Source organism: Numida meleagris, chromosome 22 (genome assembly GCF_002078875.1).
Source record: "Numida meleagris isolate 19003 breed g44 Domestic line chromosome 22, NumMel1.0, whole genome shotgun sequence".
NCBI lineage: Eukaryota > Metazoa > Chordata > Aves > Galliformes > Numididae > Numida > Numida meleagris.
In genome coordinates, this window is record NC_034430.1 from 4,427,329 (window position 1) to 4,448,219 (window position 20,891).

The 20,891-nt window shown below is 59.4% G+C and overlaps 2 protein-coding genes across 4 annotated transcripts in view; one reads left to right on the forward strand and one right to left on the reverse strand.

Moving 5' to 3' along the window:
* Positions 1,202 to 17,048, reverse strand: TFAP2E (transcription factor AP-2 epsilon). 2 transcript variants are annotated; one of them, XM_021375513.1, is made up of 8 exons: positions 17,022 to 17,048; positions 16,464 to 16,910; positions 16,074 to 16,125; positions 10,792 to 10,823; positions 4,854 to 5,059; positions 4,386 to 4,504; positions 2,353 to 2,494; positions 1,202 to 1,670 (listed from the first exon to the last, which is right to left on the reverse strand). In XM_021375513.1, exons 1-8 carry the CDS (start codon positions 17,046 to 17,048, stop codon positions 1,382 to 1,384), a joined length of 1,314 nt encoding a protein of 437 aa, XP_021231188.1. In that variant the 3' UTR covers positions 1,202 to 1,381. The 2 variants fall into 2 exon arrangements, with proteins under 2 accessions (XP_021231188.1, XP_021231187.1); XM_021375512.1 differs by lacking the exon at positions 10,792 to 10,823 and having other exon boundaries at positions 4,854 to 5,076.
* KIAA0319L (KIAA0319 like) overlaps positions 20,087 to 20,891 on the forward strand; it is a 33,569-nt gene continuing 32,764 nt past the window's right edge. The window contains exon 1 of one of the 2 annotated variants that reach the window (XM_021375498.1): positions 20,087 to 20,247. In XM_021375498.1, the coding sequence (XP_021231173.1) occupies positions 20,219 to 20,247 (29 nt within the window). In that variant the 5' untranslated portion in view covers positions 20,087 to 20,218. The remainder of the gene's footprint in view (positions 20,248 to 20,891) is intronic. The other variant, XM_021375496.1, reaches the window with a different exon arrangement.

The window sequence follows — 20,891 nt, forward strand, 5'->3', positions numbered from 1 at the left end:
GCTGGGACCTGTGCCCAGCTGCCTGCTCTGTAGCTGGGATAGCCACGGATGTGTTGGGAAGGCTGCAAATGCTCTCAGCAACGACCCCTCTTTGGTTTTGCCAAATGCCATTGCCATGGCTGCTCCCCTGTTCCCTGAAGTTTCTCTTGGTTGGCTGCGCGGATCAGACAGATATCAGCCTCGGAACTGGAGGGTGTCCCTTCTTAAATCTACACAACTGTTTCAAGGTTCAGCCACAGAAGCAGAAGGGACCTCGTTCACAAAGACGGTGGAGGTGCTTTCTTCAAATAAAAAGAGGTTTATTAACATAATGAGAATGACACCGTGGTGCGGGTGTTGTACATCTATTGCAGCATTAAGAGAAACAACAGCAAGTACAAAATCCTGCAGAACTTCTATCCTTATCACAGCCTATCTCATCCATGCTACAGTTCTGTGTATCCAAAACTTCATTCCCATTTCTAATGGCAGAAAAACCGGAGACGTCCATCTTTCAAAAAGGAAAAAAAAAAAAGAAAACCAAATAACCAACTGAATTTGATATAAATAACTCGCACTGGACATTTTAAAACTTTCAGATTTAATTACACATAAATAAATATATACAGATTTAGAACAGTTCAGTTTGGCCTGGTTCAAGTTCTGCTCCTTGTGCTTAATTCATTATTATTAATATTAATAATAATTTTAAAAACTCATGTGCTGTTCTCTGTAGGTTGTGGAGTTGCAGCAAGTCCTGGGCTCGGCGTTCTGACTTTGTCCTCACTGGGAGCATTGTGGGCTCTCTGCAAAATGAAGCCTGGAAGCGTTTCCAACCCAAAGCTGGAGGCTTTCTCCTGGCCTGGCTTTAGGACTGGGCTGTAGGTGGGGAAATAGGAAGAAATAGGAAGGTTTCTTGGGTGTTTGCCCATCGCAGCCAGCTGACACATCCAAGCACAGCTCCCTGCCCTGTGCTGCTCGTGCCCCCTCTCCTGGCACTGGGCCGGCCTTTGCTCTTGCTCTTCTCAGTTCTTCGCTCAGAACAAATTCCTGGAGCGTGTCAGGATCTTATTACGGGCCTTTTTTTTAAAAAAAAAAAAAAAAAAAAAAACTAAAAAAAAAATAAAATTGCACATGACTTGGCTTCCTGCATCCGTGATTTAAAAATTAAAAAAAAAAAAGGCGAAACTAAAAAGCCATCAAACTGGCTTATTTTCTCCTCCTCAGTGCGTCCGTCAGAGTTGTTTTCTTCCTCCTCAATCCCTTCAGTCGTTTCTCCCTCTTCGTTGTTTGCGTTACGAGTTTCACCCCGAGTTCAGAAAGCGCCGCGCCGCTTCCTCCCGGCACCGCTGCCCTTCCTCCGGCGGTGGGAGCTCCCCGGGCAGGGGATGGGGTCAGCACTTCACTTCCGATGCTTCGCTTCCTTCTCTGACGCTTTGGAGTCTCCGGCCGCGTGCCCGTTCCCCGTGCTGCTGATGAACATTTTATCCAGCCCCTTGAGGGACTCCACCAGGTAGTTCTGGAAGGCGGTCAGCGCCGCGCAGATGGCCGGGCCGCCAAAGCCGTGGGTGATGAGGCTGAAATGAGTCAGACAGCTCTGCACGCCGGGCTCCAGGATCAGCGAGGGGCGGCTGTTCCCCAGCGGCGAGCGGTCCTGCGCTATCAGGTCTGCGAACTCTTTGCAAATTTGCCTGGAAGAGAAAGTTTGAGGACGGTGGAATTGTTTTGAGTTGGAAGGGATCTGTAAAGGTCATCTGGTCCTGCTGCCCTCGCGACAAGAAAGGCATTGAGGTGCTGGAGTGTGTCCAGAGAAGGGCAGCGGAGCTGCGAGGGGTCTGGAGCACAGAGCTTGTGGGGAGCAGCTGGGGGAACTAGGATGGTTCAGTCTGGAGAAGAGGAGGCTCGGGGCCATCTCATCACTCCCTACAGTGACCTGAAAGGAGGTTGTGGCGAGGAGGGGTTGGCCTCTGCTCCCAGCTAACAGCAATAGGACGAGAGGCGATGGCCTCAAGTTGTGCCCCGGGAAAAAGGTTGGATATTATGAAACATTTCTTCTCAGAAGAGCTGCCCGGGGAGTGGTGGGTCACCATCCCTAGAGCTGCTCAGAGCCATGGAGATGTGGCCCTCGGGGACACGGTCCATGGGCTCGGAGAGGGTGGACTGAGATTAGACTTGGTGATCTGAAAGGGCTTTCCCAACCAGAATGATTCTATGATTCAAATGAACAGGGACATCTACAGCTCGATCAGGTTGCTCAGAGCCCCAGCCAGGTCTGGCTGCGTGCAGCAATGCAACCACATCCACCCACAGAAGACAAAGCTTTTGGGGCTGTCCCTGCACCATGGCTGGAGTCCACCCCGCCGCAGCACTCACTTGGTGGCCAGCAGCATGTTCTTCCTGGTGTGGAGCTCCGTGGGGTCGGAGTGCTGTCGACACAGGTACTCTGCTGCTGCCTTGGCTGGGAACTCTGTTTCGCACACGTAGCCAAAATCCCGGGCCAGGTGGACGGCTTCACCTGCAGGTGGGACAGATTCACACGCTGCGTCAGCACCCGGCTGCGAGGGGACATTTCCTGCAACAGCCTCAGAATTGGCACTGTCAGGGTTTACTGCTGCTGGAATCAGGGTGCTCTCCTTTCTCAGCTGCCACCCAGGAGCCCTCTCAATCTCTGGCTCTCAAGCTGATGGAAACCACTAAGAGTTTCCCATACCCGTCTATAAGACAATTAGTGCACGTGGGTCCAAATGAACTATCGCCACCTCTAAACTGAAGCTTGACCCTTCCACTGCTGACTTAAAAAAAGGGTGAAAAGAGACCTTAGCAAGCAGGGCCCTCGGGCTGGGCGTGCGGGCGCATATCCATCACCCCTGGAAGAGCCCACCCATTGATGGAATTGATCCATCTCCAGGCGTCCCCCTGGAAATAATCAGAGCTGATGGCAATCGATCACATCCAGCACCCGAAATCCCGCTCGGGCAGGCAGAGCTAATTGGATGTGCCCCCTGCGGCTCGCACGCACGAGGCCATCCATCCTGACAGCATTAACCCAGATCCCAGCGCAGCCCGCCCGGCTCCGGGGCTGCTCTGCGGAGCTGTGTCACTGGGATCGTGCCTGTGCTTCCCACACAGAGCTGCTGCTTCCACTTTTACCTCCTCCTCCAAAGCAGCAGCACATGAGGTAAGCTTAGAGGATTGGAACTGCGGTTGTTTGTATGTTAGAAAACAAAGTGTAGCAGCTGCTGAAAAACAGTTATTGTGACACCAAAAACGGGGAAGGCAGAAGGGAGAAGAACTAAAGCAAGGCAGCAAACATCCGAGAAGGAAGTGCCCGGGGTGCAGGGAGACCAATCCATTTCCATGTGCAATGACAGTGCTGTAACACCTTCTGCTGAGTGAAGCACCTCCACGACACCAACTTGCAGGGGATCATATCCAGCGAGCACCTATGACACCCCTATTTATTTGCCACGAGCAAACCAAAACATCAGCAGCCACCTGAAATCAGACCGTACGTTTCTTCCTTCCTTTCTTTCTTTCATTCTTCTCTTTCTTTTCTTTTAATGGAAATCAGCCTTTCATTCAGCACAAACCAACTGCCCTCGGTAACAACCTCCGCCTAATGAAGCGGGTCATTTAATTTGTTGGCAACAATGGAGATGATTTTCTATTCAGAATCTGCAGGCAGCTGCCTCCAGCACACTGGGCACGGACACAATGGATTCCGGAGCTCGAAGGGACTCAGAGCTGTCGCTGCGTTTGTCTGCGTCCCACGTCCTTTGCTCCAAAGATGCGGCGCGACATCGTCATTTCCATAGCGTCAAAGGTGGGAGGGGAGCAACCCAACGGCAGCCCCAAGTGGCAGCACCGCTCCGTGTGGCACCTGGGGCCATGGGCAGTGGGCACAGTGGGGTGGGGTTGGATCCAAGAGGACTTTTCCAACCTCAGGGATTCCGTGTTTCTATGGAGCCCCAGCAAAGCCCTCAGTGCTCCCAAGGACAGTGAGCTGGTGGCCCATGTGGTTCCATGGTGCCGCAGAACAGCGTCGGACCGACACGTCGGCAGCTTTACTCACACCTTTTTCTCTTTGGTTTCTGTGGTCTCGACCAACTTCTCCTAAAGCTGCTTCACAGAATGAATGGTGAATTGAGGGATGGCCGACAGGGAGCTTGCATGTTCCGCCCCATCCAGGTCCCAGATGCCTTTTCCCAAACAGGCTATGACTGCTCCGACAGAAATGTCTCAGTTTCAGAGGACAGACGTGTTTGGGTCAGCGCAGAGACCAACACAGGGCACTTCCAGTCCCAGTGGTGACCACTGCATACTTTGCTTTAAGTGCTCTCATTTGTGGAATGCTGCAAATGAGGGGTGTTGGAGTTTCGGCACTCCCGTCTCGCCGGGGCTCTTACCTTCCACCAGCGATGTCAGCAGGGTGACGTTGGCAGCTTTGCGCCGTCCTGCGGGAAGATTGAGGCCGATTTTCTCCAACCTTTCCCTCAAACACCGACCCCCGTTTTTCGATTTTGCCCTGGAAAGAGAAAGAAAGGGGGGAAAAGAATGACATCGCCGTTCACATGAGAAGAACCGTAATTCATAGAATCATCACGGAGTCATAGAATGGGTTGGGGTGGAAGGGACCTCAAAGACACCCAGTCCCAACCCCCGGATGCAGGCTGGTTGCCAACCACTAAATCAAGCGCTAGACCAGGTTGCCATGGCCCCATCCAACGCGGCCTTGGGCACCTCCAAGGATGGGGCATCCACAGCTCTCTGGATTCCAACTGAAGCTTTTGGCTTTGGAGGGAAAGAAGAGAAAGCAACAAAAAGGCCATTCCCCAGTGAACCACACGGCAGCAATTCCTCACCCCTGCCCTTACCTGCGCAGGACCCCGCCGAGGAGGGAGGCGTTGAGGCACTCGGGGGGCGAGAGCCGCCTCTGCACCTCCCCCACCGTCACCTTGTACTTGGAGGTGGAGCTGAGCAGCGAGAGGCGGCCGGGCACCGAGCAGAAGACCTCGTTGGGGTTCGTCACCCCTCCGATCAGCCCGTCCTTGTTCATCAGGGAGGGAATGGTGCCGTTGGCCTTCGAGGGGATGGGCACTGCAGGGCAGGAAAGGGAGAGAGGAGAGGAGAGCAGGCTTCAGAGGGCAGAGCTCGGGAAGCACGACCGCAGCTGAAGCCACAGCGTGGGTTCATGTGCTACTCAATGAAGGAAAAGAGAGGTGAGGTTGATGAAGCCAAACAAAAAAAAGAAGAAAGCATAATGGAAGAAGCCCAGGTTCTGCTCTCACCTGCTTTCCCACGCCTCCCACCCTGTGCAATTAAACCCAGGGTTTTGGGTTGGTCTCCGAGAAGACCAGGGTCTGCCCACGGCCCCGCTGCCCTGCACAGAGCTGGGAGGTGCTGGGACGGGAACAGGGGAACCAGGGAAAGGCATCAGCTTCGGGGTTAGCCCTGCAAAGGGAGCTCGAGCAGCTCCAACCCCAGTAACCCAGCAGGAGCTTCCTTCTGCTCATGGGCACTGGGGGCAGTGCACTGAGGCAGCACGGGCACACTTCTCCCATGTGTCACCCCAGCAAGAAACGCTCTGAGACGCGGCAAAGGTTTATGGGTTAAAAGCTCTGGCTGAAACTAGTGCCAAACCTCTTTGGCTTTTATGTTCTGAAATGAATAACCAATTTAACTCTGGCAAAAAAAAAGAAAAAAGAAAAAACAGGTCTTCAGTAAAGCCAAAGAGATCTGCCAATGGCATCACTCCGCATCGGTTCGGCCCTGGCATCCTGTGGTTCCCCAGTAATGGTCGCCCCATGGTGCCACGCACGTGGCAGGTAACACAGGGTTTCTGAAGGAAATACACTTGCCCCAAATGAAACAGAAACCCCGAAAATTAATGGGGAAGGCTACGTGGGCTGGACCTATTCGTGGACGCTCACAATCAGCATCTTGTAAATGCAGCTTAACAGCTTGTTGGCGTGGCAACAAAAAAGGAGCACGTGTTCCATAAAAATGGCTCATGTTTAAGGCTGAAAGATGAATGGGAATGAGAGAAGTTCCCTCTCAGCATGGGACCTGGGCACGGCCAGGGACTGAAGGGCACAATGCACCGCTCCCGCTCGCTGAGGGGTGGGAAGGGAATCACAGCAACGTCACCACGGGACGGAGGAAACCAGAGCTATTTCCAGGAAGCAGCAACTTCAAAGTTCTCTTTCAGAGCCCTAGAACAGGTTGTGTTTGTCTCTAAATTACCCTTGAAATAAAAAGGCAGAGCAAGTTTCGCAAACATCCATGCATTACTACAGAGGCGTGTGTCAGGGCTGGGTACCCGGTGGATGCTGCAGTGGGGTCACCCCACAACCAGACCCCATCACTTGGGGGGCAGCTGCTGCTCACTGCACTCTGCCCGCCCACGAAACACTCCGCATTATTCCCACACAGACACATTCCTGCATGCCCAGGATCATGCGGTGATGTGCGCCCGAGCCCACATGCATGGCCAGGGAGCTGCGTGCGCACCTGGGTGTCATGCAGGAGGTGGGGGCCGTGCTGCACCACACGTGTCCCTGGATGGGGGCACATGGGGAGGAGGCCAACCCAGCCGGCAGCAGCAGCAGGCGCTGCAGAGGACTGGCGTGGGATGGAGCAGGGAGCGCAGGGCACGTGTTGGAGCGTCGCTCCGAGCATGGTGGGCGCACCGGGGGGATGGCGTGGGGCCACGCTTTGAAAGGACACGGTGGCATTTCGAGGAATGACCCTATAGTCCGAAACAACCCCACGGGGAGCTGCCCCGGAGCAACCATGCTGCGGGCATCTGCGAGCCCCGCGGGCACTGGCACAGCCCCAGCACGTGCAGGGACAGGGGCACCCCCGGCAGCACGGCACGCCACTGGAACAGCGCTGCATCCATCACACAACGTTGCCTCCATACAAGAATAAACATAGCCACGGTCGCCATTAATTATTAATGATCGTGATTTGGCCTCACCTGCAGTTTGCCTGGTCTGCTCTGCAGCTTGTTTGCCCATAAACATGCTGCAGGAGGGAGACAAGCTACCATTAAAGCCTGACAGCTTTGTTTCCTTGGCTTTGGGGGAAGCAAAATTGTCTCTTGTCATCTGAGTAAACCAAAAGTCCCCCTCGATCTTCAGTTGCTGCTTCCCCGCTCCCGCAAGCAGCAGGTGATCGGAGCACCTGAGCCAGCCTGCAGACAAAAGGAAGCGTGAGACCGGGGCGGCAGCCAGCGTGTCACCTGCACCGCGCTGCGGGGCACAGGATGGGGACACGACGGCAGAGCTGGGTGCCACGCCGTCAGGACGCGGGTGGGACACGCATGGAGCTGAGCCCTGCCGGCATTTGGCAGGCAGTATGGATGGGAGTGGGGATGTGGCACGGGGGTCAGCGCACTGGGATGTGAGCTCTCCTGGGATTGTCCTCAGAGACCCCTGCCCTTGGCACCAGGGACCTTCCCGCGATGGGTGAGCAGTCCCCAGCGCTGGTGAGCGGTCCCCACGATGAGCGGGTGACTGAGACGTGGGACGTGGGCAGGCCAAGCACCCACAGCCACAGACAGCAGTACCTGGGGCAGAAATGCGCTGGAATGGGGACAAGACTGCACATCACACACGGACTGGTTGGGTATGGTTTGGGTGCTCATCCCCTTCCCGGATGGATGGATGGATGGATGGATGGATGGATGGATGGATGGATGATGGATGGGACAAAGCACAGCTGAGCCCACCCCAGCCCAGGACACTGTGATGGCAGCACAGGGGTTGCCCACCCTGTAGCACAGCTGTGTTCAGTCAGCTTAGTGCAGGATACGGTCCCTGGGCTGCTCAGAAACCTCCGCAGATATGGGAAGAGCTCACAGAACAGTAAACCCCCCCCACCCCATCCTGAACCTGCAGCAGTGCCCCAGGAGCTGCCTCCTTACAGCAGCTGGGGACAACCAGGGCACAGAACAAGTTCAATGATTTACCAGGGATCAGCCACACGAGCACGATCCGGACGCACGCATTGCTGCGCTGTGGGAATGCCTGCAGAGCACCCCGGGCTGCACAGCACTTCCTAAACATTGGGCAATAGCTCGAGAAAACTGGTTACTGCCTGCTGTGCTTCTGGAGCTCCAGATTCCTTCTAATGCTGCGAATTAACGACCTATGTGTCGTTAAGGCACCATCCTTCCATGAGGCTCAGCACCTGCTGCCAGCATCTCCCCGGTGCCACGCAGGACCCCGAGGTCACCTCCAAGGTGCGGGCATCAACGCAAGGGAGATAACAGCATCTGCAGCACAGGGATGCGGTGACACAGCACCAAACTTGCTATGTGACCCCTGGGTGAAAGAAGCCCCTGGGTGGTGGATGCTGCCAGCAGGACGCATTGTGGGTGAGGAGAGGAACAGCGCGGCGTCCCAGTGCCTGCAGCAGCACAGGGGACAGAGGAGCTCACTTCTGGGGTGCAGCTGCTGTCCCCGCTGTGCCACGTCCCTGTTCTGGTGCTGATGGCACACAGACGGCTTGGGTTGCATGGGCAAAGAGATTTTGCCTACAGAAAGACCAAAAAAAAAAAAAGATGAAATACTGCATCGTGCTACCTGCTTGCAAAATCATTTGTTAAGCAGGGAGATGTGGGGTTCCTGGCCATCAAATTGCTTATGGTGTTAGCTGATTATTGCCAGTCCCAGCTGAAGCTCGGGGTGCTGCGAGGGGAAAAGCAAGGCCAGAGGGAAGAAGGGAAGACGCAGATCACTGCCTGTCAGACAGGTCTGGTTTCCTCCTCCCTCGGATCCATTACAGCACATCCTCCTTGGCAGCGCTGGACCACTGGATGCTGGCGGTTTCGTTGCGACATCTCTCTCAGAGCAGGAGCGTGCTACGGCTCAGATCACATCTAACGCGCTCTCAGCTGATCCCCAGGAGCCCACCTGCTCTGAGGCAGCCTCCCATCTCCAGCCCCAAAGGAGGACCTCAGCCCTGCGGGGCCTCTGCTCTGCATCACCGCCACCATATGCAACCCTTCCGGCTGCTCCCATTGCACGCTGCGCCCTGCTGCCGTGCTCACTGCAGGAGGCAGCGCACCGGGGAGAGCTGCAGGCACCGATGCGTGGCAATGGCACCAAGCACTGAGCCCAGGCTCTGCTCCCTGCAGCCAGGCACAGTGCCCTGCCTGAGCCCAGGCTCTGCTCCCTGCAGCTGTCTGCACTGCTGCAGATCTACCCAAGCCCAGGTTTTGCTTTCTGCAGTCAGCAATGTTGCTGCAGCTCTGCCCCAGGTTCTGCTCCATGCACTGGCGTGCATTGCTGCAGCTCAGCCCAAGCCCGCGTTCTACTCCCTGCAGCTGCAGCTCTGCCCCACGCTCTGCTCCCTGCAGCCGGGTGCATCGCCCTGCCCGCTGCGTGCGGCGCTGTGAAGCGTTGGCTGCTGGAGGAGCAGAGAAGCGAAGGGGCCGTACGGGGCCGTCTGCCAGGGAGAGCTCCCGGCGAACCAACCCAACCTCTGTTTGAATGCCTCTGATGTAAATTATAAGCCCGAGATCCACACATCAGGCAGTGTCTGCGTGTGGGTGTGAGCCAGAGGCAGCAGCTCCTGCCTGCTTCAGAGGAGGTGCGTGGTTCAGCTCCTGCCATTTCCTCATGCTTCAGCGCAGAGGTATTTATGGAGGGGCCGGGAAGGAGGTCAGTGCCACGGGCCATATTTCAAACCGCGCTCTGTAATTATCCTTTCTTCCCAGAGGGGTTATACAGGTATTTTCTTTATCTCGAATGCACCACCTGAATCGAGTCCCCATGTCAACGAGCCTCTCTAGGAATCGGCTCGGAGGCCTTTTCACATGGAAGGACGGAAAGAATCCGGGTTTGATCTCTGGGCTCTCCAGATCGCTGCGCCGCGATAGGGAGCGGAGCTGGGACCCTCGGGAGGGGACGGAGCCGCGGTGCCCGCAGCGTTCCCACGGGACAGCGCCCGGCAGAGCCGCGGGGCCATGCAAAGCTCCCTGCGTGCCATCATCCGCCAACGCACATCAGTACGTTAAGCGACGAGCTCCATCACAAGGTGCCATGTGACATTCGCGGCCTCTTCCCGCAGCCTCCCCCTGCACCCAGTGACGTGCTGGAAGGACACACAGCAACAAAACCCAGCCGGGCCCTTCCGAAAGCACCGTGGGCTCCATCGGGACCGGGGAGGCGATGAGCAAGCGATGTGCAATGGCTGCACTTGTTGCAATTACTGCAGCTGCTGCACCTCCCTGCTTTGCCATTTCGCAGCAGCTCGGCCTCAAAGGCTCCTTCCGAATCTTTAGTGGATTTGGGGGAGCGGCTGTGCCGGGTTGTAGGGGCTGTGCTGTGCTCGTGGATGGGAGTGCTGGGAACGTCCCGCTGGAAGGCAGCAACGTTAGCGATGTGCTCCCAGCTCGTGCCCAAAGCCTCACAGGAACGAATGGAGAAGGACTTGCATCCCGCTTTTGATTCTGTGAATCACAGCTCGGGGCGGATGGAAGCAGCTCTGCCTCTTTTTGTATAGGAAAACTGTGATTCACAGCACGGAAAATACTCAGCGCACTGGGAAGGAAAAGAAAGGAACCGGGAGGATGGGGAGCACTGGGATGTCAACGAGAGGAGCTGGGAACCCACAACGAGGGAAGGTCCCCACTGCCGCCCCGCTCTGCCCCACAGCGCTCGGCGTCACAGGTTTATTCACTGAGCAGCACAAACTCCCATTACATTTTGGCAGCCGGTATAGGGGATCTTTATGTGTTTAAACAGTATAATCCATTTTGCAGTAACATGCTTGAGAGGTTCTCCCTGTATTCCCTATAGGAGCGCCTGAATTCGTGCGGCTCAGATCTACATAATCTGCACGGGGAGAACAAAGGTGCAGTGTCTCCTGCACGCGGCGGCGGATCCCGTGTAAGCCGTGCTAACGCTGCTATCAATTTGTTAAAAACGCGTTTCGATTATTGAAGGGCAAAAGACCCTTCAGCAAAGATTAGACGTGAATAATCATCGAAAAGGAACGCTCCTCTTCGTACGGAACTCGGTGCCAATCCTTGCGTGACCGCCCCGACGCTTTGCAGCTCGGGTCTCCCAGCGGAACCACGCCACCCGGAGCAGCTCCGGGTCCCTTTGGCCAAAGCTCTGTGAGCACCGGGGCTGAGCCCCGCGCTGCCACCGCGACCCGTCCGACCAGTCCGGGGATCGGCGCCTCGCACCCGGGGAATGATGCCAGATAAATGCTGGAGATGGAGGGCGGGGAGCCTCGGCCTGCAGGAATCCCAAGCACGCGCTGCGGGACCCGGGGAGGGCGAACGTTCTGCTCCCCTCGGCCACATTGGGCTGCAGAGTGCAGCTCATTGCTGGCAGCATTCTCGCTCCCTTCTGCTTCCCTGCTCTTTCACACACCACGACCCCCACCTCTCTGTGATACCCGGACAGAGCAGAAGTGGTGCAACGCACCGAGACGAGAGCCGAGCGCGCAGCAGCTCCACGCGTTACCTCCGCGCTTGCTAATGAGTTCCTCCATTAAGAATTAAAAGAAACAACCACACGGAAGGACGGCGAGCATGAGTAATTCCCCAGGATCACACAGGGAAGGGAGGGAGGGTTCTGTGGTTGGGGCGCTGCTCTGCGACTTCGGAGAGCTGCATTTGGGCTCTTTAAAAAATGAAGACGGATTGCACATACGTATTTTTTTTTTTCTGAGATCACAGATCTCAGAACGTCACTGAACAGGGAGGAATGGGCCACGTTGGTCTCTGCCCCACGGAGGTAGCACAGAGCCCCCGGGTCTGCCCCACTGAGCCCCCACACCATGGCAGCGCTGCAAAGCAAAGCCTCAGTGCCACCCCCCTGGTGTGGGTCACCTGGGCACTGCTGCCCGCTGCCCGTGTGCCTATGGGAGCATGCTGCAAGCGGGCAGCGTCTGCACCACGGCAGGAGAACGGGCACTGTGAGCTGCATCCAGCGGCCCAGCAGAGCCGGGTGCGGGGACATGCCCTGCTCTGCACCTGGAGCACACAGCAGGCCGGGGAGAAGCAGAGGATCTGCTGTGTGAGTTGAGCAGAAAGAGCTGCACTGCAAAGGTTTGGAGGGCTGGGCACAAATTGGAGCACGGGAGCCTTGGTTTTGACCCAGAAACTTCAGCAAGGAGCAGCAGAAACGTCATGTTGCAATCAAGTGCCCACGGGGGAGGCCTCCCCGGAGGCACTGACTTTTCCCCAGCAGAGCAGCTGCTGCCCACGTCCCTCCCCATAAGCAGCTCATGCTGACCACCCACCGCTGGGTCCCGTGGGCCCAGGAGCACTGCAGCCAAAGCACTGCCCTGCAGGAGCATCTCCAGGGCCACCCCAGCCCCGTCCCATGGACAACCCCCCCCCTGGAGCCCCTCTCCTGCTGTCGGTTTGACTCACCAGCCACATGCCAACAAGCAACCCCAGCTGGCTTTGCCGAACCTCCTCTGCAAGAGCTTGGAACAAAGCAAAAAATTCATTTAGAAACATCTAATTAAGCAGTAAGTCATGACAAGGTATATGAAACTTGGAGATAACACATGCCTGGGAGGCACCGGGAAGGCCGAGACAAAGCCCAGCACCTCCACCAGCACCCCAGCGTGTTATCGCGTATGAACACACACCTGGGTTTATCCCGGTGCAATTACGGGACATTAAAAATACAATTCTAATGCAGGAACGGCGATCTGGACGCAGTTCAGAGCGAAAACTTTCTTTCAAGTCGTGCTGCTTGATCGGAGGTGTTCCTGCATGCGCTGCGTCCGGAGGTGGGAGCAGCGCTGAGCGCGCGTCCCGGCCTCGCAGCAGAGCTCGCACCCCGAGCTGCTGCAGCCCGACGGCGCGGAGAGCAACAAGTCCTCGCAGCCCCAGGTGTTTTATGGGGGTGACCTCATCCATTCATTGCCTTCCTCATCGCAGGAAATGATGTTTATCTCATCTGCCGCCAGTGTCGCGCTTGGGGGATTTTCCGCCGCCACATCTGGCTCTGCAGTTCTGCGCGGCGTTCCTCGACGCGGATGGAGCCGAGAGCGGCGGCTCCGCTCCCACCAGCCCCGACCCACGGGGGGTTGAGGGGGGGACGGCCTCGTACCCACATTGCACGCAGCGCACGCAGCCCCTCCGCGTTCCGGAGCCGTGACACCCCCCCGCCCCGTCCCGGCTCTCAGCACCGCGAGGCACGGCTTTCCGCCCCGGCTCCGCGTTCCTGCGCTGCCGCTGCGGGGCGGCCGCAAATCCCCGTGTGGAAATCTCTGCGACTCACAAACACGAGGGAGAGCCGAGCCGAGAGCAGAGCGGCCCAAGCTCGCTGCTCGCGGGGACCCCCCCCCCGCAGCTCCTCCCCTCCCCCCCACCCCAAGGCAGCACCGTGCTGGGGAAAGGGATTTGTCATTCTCTTTCCGAATCAAAAGGCTCTACCCAAAGCTTTCTGCTGATCCCGAGAGGATGGCGAAGCCATAAAACTCCTCCTTATTTTACGACCAGGCTGCAGGGTTGGGTTTTTTTGTGGTTTTGGTTTTTTTTTTGTTTTCGGCTTTTTTTTGGTTGTTTTTTGCTAAGAAATGCCACGGCACAACGCTGGGTTCCATCAATGGAAGATCCCACGCCGCTGGGTGCAGAGCAGAGCGCGGCCGGAACTTTGTCAGAGCTCCCCATAACGTGTTCACGTCCATTATATTCCCGGTCTTCTATAAAACCTTGGTGGGGAGGAAAAGCAAAACCAAACCAACCCCAAAACACAATTTAAAAAAAAAAAAAAGGCATAGGAAAAAAAAAAAAAAAAAAAAAAAAAAAAGAAGGAAAAAAAAAAGGAAAAGCCGTTTCTGAAACGCTTTCCAAAAAGAAGGAGAACAAACAAACGGGTCCACAACACACAGCGAGGAAACCTCTGCTGCCCCGCGCCGGGCTTTGCCCACGGGACCCTCCCGAGCGATGCAGCCCCTGTTTGCGGTGCAGGGGAAGGGGATCCCCGCTGCCCCCTCTCCCCCGTCCCACTCTCGCTGTCCCCTTTCCTGTAGCAAAACGGCCCCGGGCGCAGCGCAGCGCTCATCTCGCGGTCCCCGTGAAAAAAATCCCCATCGAGAGCCGCCGAACGCGTTCATTTAAGCGGGGGTGGGGGGGCACGAATCGCGGAGCCGCGGATACTCGCGCACGTTTCTCCCCTCCTCGGCCCGCACCGCTCCCCGCACCCGCTGCGCGTTCGCTGCCCCCCATCGCGGAGCTGAGGTCGCTTTGGGGCAGCGATCGGGGCTCGGTTGACCCGGGAGCGCAGGACGGCGGCGGCTCACGGAGGGCGGATGGGAGACGTGCGCGCTCGCACCAGCACGCGTTTCCACCAGGGCTCTGTCCGACGGCCGCACCGCGAGGAATTCGGGGATCAATGCCCCCCGTGCGGTGTTCGGGATTCAGGACCCCATTTCTTTCGCTACTCACGGAGATATTCCACCCCCCACATCCCCTCCGGCTCACGCGCCGTGGATTCTCTACCACCAGTTTTATTTCTCCGAGAGCGTAGGGGGAAAAAAAAAAAAGGGGGTACGGAGATGGGCTCCGGGGGCTGCGGCTCACAGCAGAGCCGGAAAAGAAATGACAATAAAATGAAATAAAATTAAATTAAATTTTAAAAAGACCACGAGTTATCTCAGAACGAAAGGAGATCCGTCCAGGGCGGGCGGCGAAGCCGGAGCCGCCCCGTCCCCCCGCGGCGCTGCGGGCGTTCGCTGCGTGGTTTCCCCGCAAACTCTTCGAGCTGTTCGGGGGGGGGGGGGAGGGGGCGCGGAACCCCCGTCCCACAAAGGGAGTTCGCATCTTTCTGCCGAACACGGCGGAAAAATAAAGAATGACTGGGAGGGGACGCGGGCGCCGCAGGCACAGAGCAGCGCGCACCGCTCCGCGGCTCCTGCGTTCGGGGGGGGCTTTTTTATCCGAACGGAGGGAGCGAAGGATTCGGGTACAGCTGCGGCACCGAGCATTAATTCCCCCCGACGCCAAACGGAGACTTCGGGGTAGGGGTCCGTTTCGGAAAAGGGAGGAAAACAAAACGGAACAAAACAAACCGCGCACATACGCACAAAAATAAAGGAAAACGAGCGCTAACTTCGGCCGAGCTCCGGGCAAACGCTGCTCCCTGAGCGCATCTTCCAGGAGCGCCCCGGTGCCGCCCGCACACACAAAAGGAGCACGCACCCCGCGACGATATTTCACGCAACGCCTCCCGCGTGCTCTAATGAGAGCTCCACTAATGACGGTCCGTTCACGCTCCGCGTTGTCACGAATTCGCAGAACCCCCATTTGGACGGAATGGGGCGGGAGCGCTCCGGGAGCGCCGCTCCCCGCACCGCACCGCACCGAGCAGGGCCGGGGCTCTCCGCCCGCACCGCTCCTCCGTCTCCCGCAGCCCCCGGTGCCCCCGCGTTGTCCCGACCCAGCACCTTTCGTTTGCTGTCCACGCAGCCGCGAGCCGCCACCGACACGTCCTCGTCCTTTCCCTCCACCCGGTGTTGTTAAAAGCAGCGCCCGGCTGCTCCGAGCGGCTCTCACCCCGCGCCGCGCATCAGCCCCTCGTGCTGCTCTGGCTCCCAGCAATGCCCCGATGATGTTTTCATGAGAAAAATATATATATATATTTACGGAGCGGAACTACTGAGACAGCGGTGCCGTGTTTGGAGCAAAGGGTCGGGTAGAACCGGCAGCAAAACCGCGCAGGCGGCGGCTCACCCCGGGTTCCGTGCGGGGCCCCTGCCCGGAGCCGCCTCGGCCCCGTTAAATGCGTCCTCCCCTCTCCCCGGAGCGCTGCGGGGCCGCGGCTGCATCCCCCGCACCGCTCCGGTCCCACCGGGGCTCCAACCGCGAACCGCCCGCGGCCGTCGGGGCTCTCCGGTAGCCGCGTGCTCTCGGCCCGCCGGGATCCGCCGCGTTCGTTTCGCCCCCGGCTGCGGCAGCGAGCTCCGAGCAGCCCTGGAGCCGGGACACCGCGCCGGTTCCTCGCCCCCATTATCCCCCCCCGGGCCGCGCGGTGCCGGCTGTCGCGGGGGGACCCGACGGAAGGGAGCCCCGAGGGCAGGAGCCGGGCCCGCCGCTGCGTCCCGCGGGTTCTTACCTTTCTTGATGACGGACTGATCGAGCAGGTTCATCCCGCCGTCGTCCGCCGCCTGGAAGCACCAAAGCAAAGAGCCGTCAGCGGGAGCTCCCGGCGCGGCTCCCGGCTGCTGGGCGCGGGGCGACCGCGGGGCCACGGCGCGACGAAATCGTTCGGCTACGGCCGAGCCCCGGCGCTGCGGCCCCAGGGGAAGGAGCGGAGCGGCGGCCCGGGTTCTCGGGGGCGGCCCGCTGCGCGCTCCCTCCCGGTAACGGGGCAGGACGCTCCTCGCCCGGGGGTCCGAGCGCCCCGGGGCCCCGCTCCGCACCCGGGATCGCTCTCGGCACCAGAACCGGATCCGGCCGCGTCCCCCCGCGCCCACCCCCCGCCCTCCCCTCGAGCCCCCGGTACCTGGATCTCCTCGAGGCCGTGGTGCCCGAGGCCGTGCAGGCCCAGCGGGCCGTCGGGGAGGCCGTGGCCGCCGTCGGGCAGCCCGTGGAGCAGGCGGGGCACGGCGGGGTACTCGCGGCGGGGGTCGAGCCCCAGGGCCCGGTGCGTCTGCGAGAGCAGCCCCGCGTCGTCCTGCCGGGAGCGTTGCGGGGGCCAGGCGGGCTGCTGGTGCTGGTGCAGAGGGCTGAGCGCCGCGTACGGGTCGGCCAGGTGCGGGTAAGCGGGCTCCTGGCCCTGCGGGTAGGGCAGCGGCGGCTGCGGGTACGGCGGGGGGAAGTAGGGCGGCTGGAAGTCGGCGGCGGGCGTGTGGCAGAGCGGCGGAGCCGAGCCGTAGGGCGCCTGGTTGAGAGCGGGCAGCTGCGGCAGGCGGGCCCCGGCCGACGCCCCGGGCAGCCCCTCGGCGCGGTCCTGCGGCGGCGGAGACAGCGGCGGTGAGGAGGGAGCGGGCCCCCGGTCCCGGATCCCCGATCCCGGCCCCAACCCAGGCCCTACCCCCGGCCCAGCCCGACGCGCACTCACCATGCCCGGGTAGCTGTGCACCAGCATCTGTGCGGGCCCACGGCGAGCCCCGGGCGGGCCGGGCCCCGGGGGTGCCCCCGTCTCCGCCCCTCTATCCCGCCGGAGCGGCGTCTCCCATCGCCCGCCCGCTCCTCTGCGCCGGCCCCGACTCCATGCACACCAGTTATAGTGGCGGGGGCGCGCCCGCCGCGCCGGGGGCGCGCGTCAGTGCGCGGGGCCGGGGACGCGCCGCCCGCTCCCGCGGGGCCCCGACGGCTCCCGACGGGCGGAGGGGGCGAGGGGCGGCCGGGGCTGTTCCAACGCCGTCGGACGGCAGCGTGGCTCCCGCGTCCCACGGGCACGCGCCGCTCTCGCTTCACCTCCCCCCCCCGGGGCTCCCCCCGACGTCAGCTCCCCCCGCCCCGGGCCGCGTTCCCTGAGAGCCCCGAGGGGAGGACCCCGAGGGCCGGGAGGGGTCGGGTGCGGGGCGCGGCGGGGCCCGACGGTTTCACTTCTTTATTAACCCGAGCGGAGTGTCAGGGCCTCGGGCGGCAGCCCGGAGCCCTCTGCCCGACGGCAGCGGCCGGAGTAATGCCCGGGGCCAGGACAGAGCCCGAGGATCCCCCCGGGGCGTTCCCCACTTCTGCCCGACGGGCACCGGGGAGAGAACGAGAGAGAGAGGAACGTGCGGTGCTGCGGGGCCGGCAGCTGCCCGAGGGGACGGGCGGGACGGAGCGCGCTGCGGCGCGACAGAGCGAGGGGAGAGCGCGGAGCAGGCGGTGGCGAGCGCTCCCTGCTCTGCCCAGCCGCCCTCCCCTCCGCCCTCCGTCCGTCCCTCCTCCTCTCCATCCCTCCCTCCTCCTGTCTGGGCCCTCCCTCCGGGTCGCAGCATGACAGCGTCGTGCCCCTGCGCGTGGCACGGGGCTGCAGCTCTGAGGTGCCGGTGTTCCTCTCGGCAACGCGCTGACCCGCACCGATGCACGCACACATGCAGCCGCTGATGCACACTGACCCACATCGGCACGTTTGCACGCTCGCACTGGCACGCTTGCACACGCAGCCACACGACCGCGCGCCCTCGCGGGTTCCGTGCTCCTGCTGCCCGGGTCCCGCATCCTCACCGTGCCGGGACCGCGCTGCCCATCGCTGCACCAAGAGTTCCCGTTCGTGGCAGAACGTAATTTGCGCGCGAGCAGAGAACAAACACTTTCCCCTAAACTGTAATACACTGTGATGTGTGATAGACGTTAACAAACACAATCCCACATTACATTTAATTTAATTCCGCTCTTCCTGCCCCGAGCTACGGCTCCCTTCATTTTCATTTTTCCTCTGAATTCCCACATCTCAGACCTCTTTGATTTCCAGGTTTAATTAACAATGCTCATTAAATGAATTTTTATTCATTTCTTTTAATATTACCCTGCCACCTGTCTTTAGGAGGCGAAGGCTCATCATTTATTCTAATTTATTTCTGCTAAAGATGGCATTTAGGAGAGGGGGGAGGGATGTGCAGAGCAGCGAAGGGCCGACCCGCTCGCATCTCTCCTTCCCCCCCAGACGCTTTTCAAGGAGGCTGCTCCTGAAAGTTCCGTGTTTATTTTCCACCAGATCCGTTTCATTTGCTGAGAAAAATCGGATTGGACATGCTGCATTTCGCAGCGATGTTCCAGTTCATTCTTGGAGCCCCTCGCTCGTCTCGGCCGTATAATCCCGATTCTTCATTCGTCTGAAAGAGGTGAACCTGCAAAGTGCTCGCGGTGAGCGCAGCGAGCGGGGAAGTTGTGCTTCCACCCACAGATGGGAACCTGCAGAACCGAGCAGATCCCTGCTGCCATGTCCCCTCCTGCAGCACGAGGCTCCTGGGGCTCCTGCAGTGCCAAAGAGCGGCCTTAGGAAAGTGTGTGTTCGATTGTCAGTGCTCCTGGGACAAAGACACGGTAAAGTAAAACACACCGAGGCAGGGCTTGCAATGGCATCGTGACATTTAAGCTGTGGCAGCAAAACGGAATGTGCGTCTGCTCCTCTGGGGCCTTTTCCATGTTGCCCAAGCCATGGGAAGGGGCTGGTTCCTGCAGAGCTCGCCCCAGTGTTACAGATGCACTGGGAGGCAAAGCACTCCTTGCTCCCCGCTTTGGGTGATGCCATCCTGCTCTGTGCGGAGCTCCCCCAGCACCAGGGCAGGAGAGGGACACGGCAGCACCTGGCAGCAGCACCCACGGCTGGGCTGGCAGAGCTCGGGGTGGCCAAGGAGTCACCTCCAGAGCCCCCACCCAGCTGCACCCCATGTCTTGCACCAGGAGCAGTGCCAGCACAGCGGGACCTGCGGGTGGGCACAGCCCTGGGCGGCAGAGCCCCATGGCACGAGGCCACGCACTGCCCCTGGGATGTGCTGCCCTGCCAGAGCTGGGGCAGGGGGTCAGCCCAGGAAGGAGGGTCAGCCTGGGGAAGGGGGTCAGCCCCGAGATAGGGGGGGGTCAGAGAGCAGTGCCCTGGGACAGGAGGGCACCGACACTTCTCACTGCAGATCTGCGCAGCGCATTCCCTCTGGCATGTGGCCCTGGAACGGTGCTGGTGTCCCACCCTCACCCTGTCCTCTGCCACCTCCAGGAGAGCATTTCATGGCGCAGAAAGAAAGAAGTGTATTGTGTCCTGAGCACCCCGAGCAGGTCCAGCTCTGGATGGTCCTCACACCGTAGAACATTCAGAATGAGGGATGTGGGACTGACGCAGTGGGCACCTGCTGGTGGCCCAAACCTACTGCCCAGTGCTTGGAGGACTTCTGGGGCTCTGGGTTTGCTGCTGGGGGCACGGCTGGGTGTTAGCAGGTGGTCTGCTTTGGCACTGAGGGCAACAGGGAAAGGTCTCCAGGTGTAGGACTGCTCCAGTCCTGGGGCTGCAGCTGCTGCCAGGTAGTGTGGGGTTAATGCTGTCAGCCCAGCACCATGAACCTCCCTGAGCTGGGGCCACTGGGGAGCTCCCACCTGCTGATACAGCCACCTATCTCTCATTAATGCTAACGATAGCCTTTTATTAATGAGAAGCCCACACCCTTTGGCTGGGATCAGAGTGTTGTGTGGGACTGGGGAGAGCTGAGGCTACAGAATCTGATGGGTTGGATTATTATTACTACTTTTTTTCCCTGACAATTCTGAAGTGATTTTCTGGCTGTTTCAGTGAAGTTGCCCCACGTTGCAGGATGAGCTGTTCCTGGCACGATGGGAGGCCCCCAGCCCACGCACACCAGGTATGCTCTTTTCCAAGTCCAGCACTCTCATTTGCTTGCTTGGCTCGCGTTGCTTTCTGGTAGCACCTACCTTTGTTTCAACTTGCATTAACGTTTCAGGGCTGAGCTGGTGAGATCAGAAAGATACTTCTCCTGATCAACAGCAGATGCCTCCTCTCTGCTTATGTAAGGCACTGGTGTTTATGAATTTGAGCTGAGTGTACGTGTAACGCTGGAGTCCCCGCAGTCAGCCCTCCTTTTGGGGCAGCTCCCCGCCTGTTTTTCTTCTGTTTTTCTCTCCATCAGCCGATGCCGCAGCCCCCCTCCACGCAGGGCAGCAGGATCAATGCTGTGTCCAGCTGCCAGCCTGGGCTCCCTCTCCCAAAGAGCTCCTAGGCTGACACCTGGTGGAAATGCCTCGAAGTGGCCCCGCAGAGCTCTGGGCCGGGCCGAAGCCATCCTGGGCTCGTCCAGCTCCTGCCTCCTCCCCAGCCAGGCTGTTCCCCCTGCTCCCAGGGCGCCCTGGGGCTGGCAGCCCAGCTGCAAAGCCAGTGGTACCGGTGGTTTACTCCTCCTCTGTACAGGTGCGTGTGCTTTTACACCTGGATTCCTTCTTCCGCAAATCAAATGGTAATTCCCCGTCTGCGGGGAGATGTTGAGGTGTA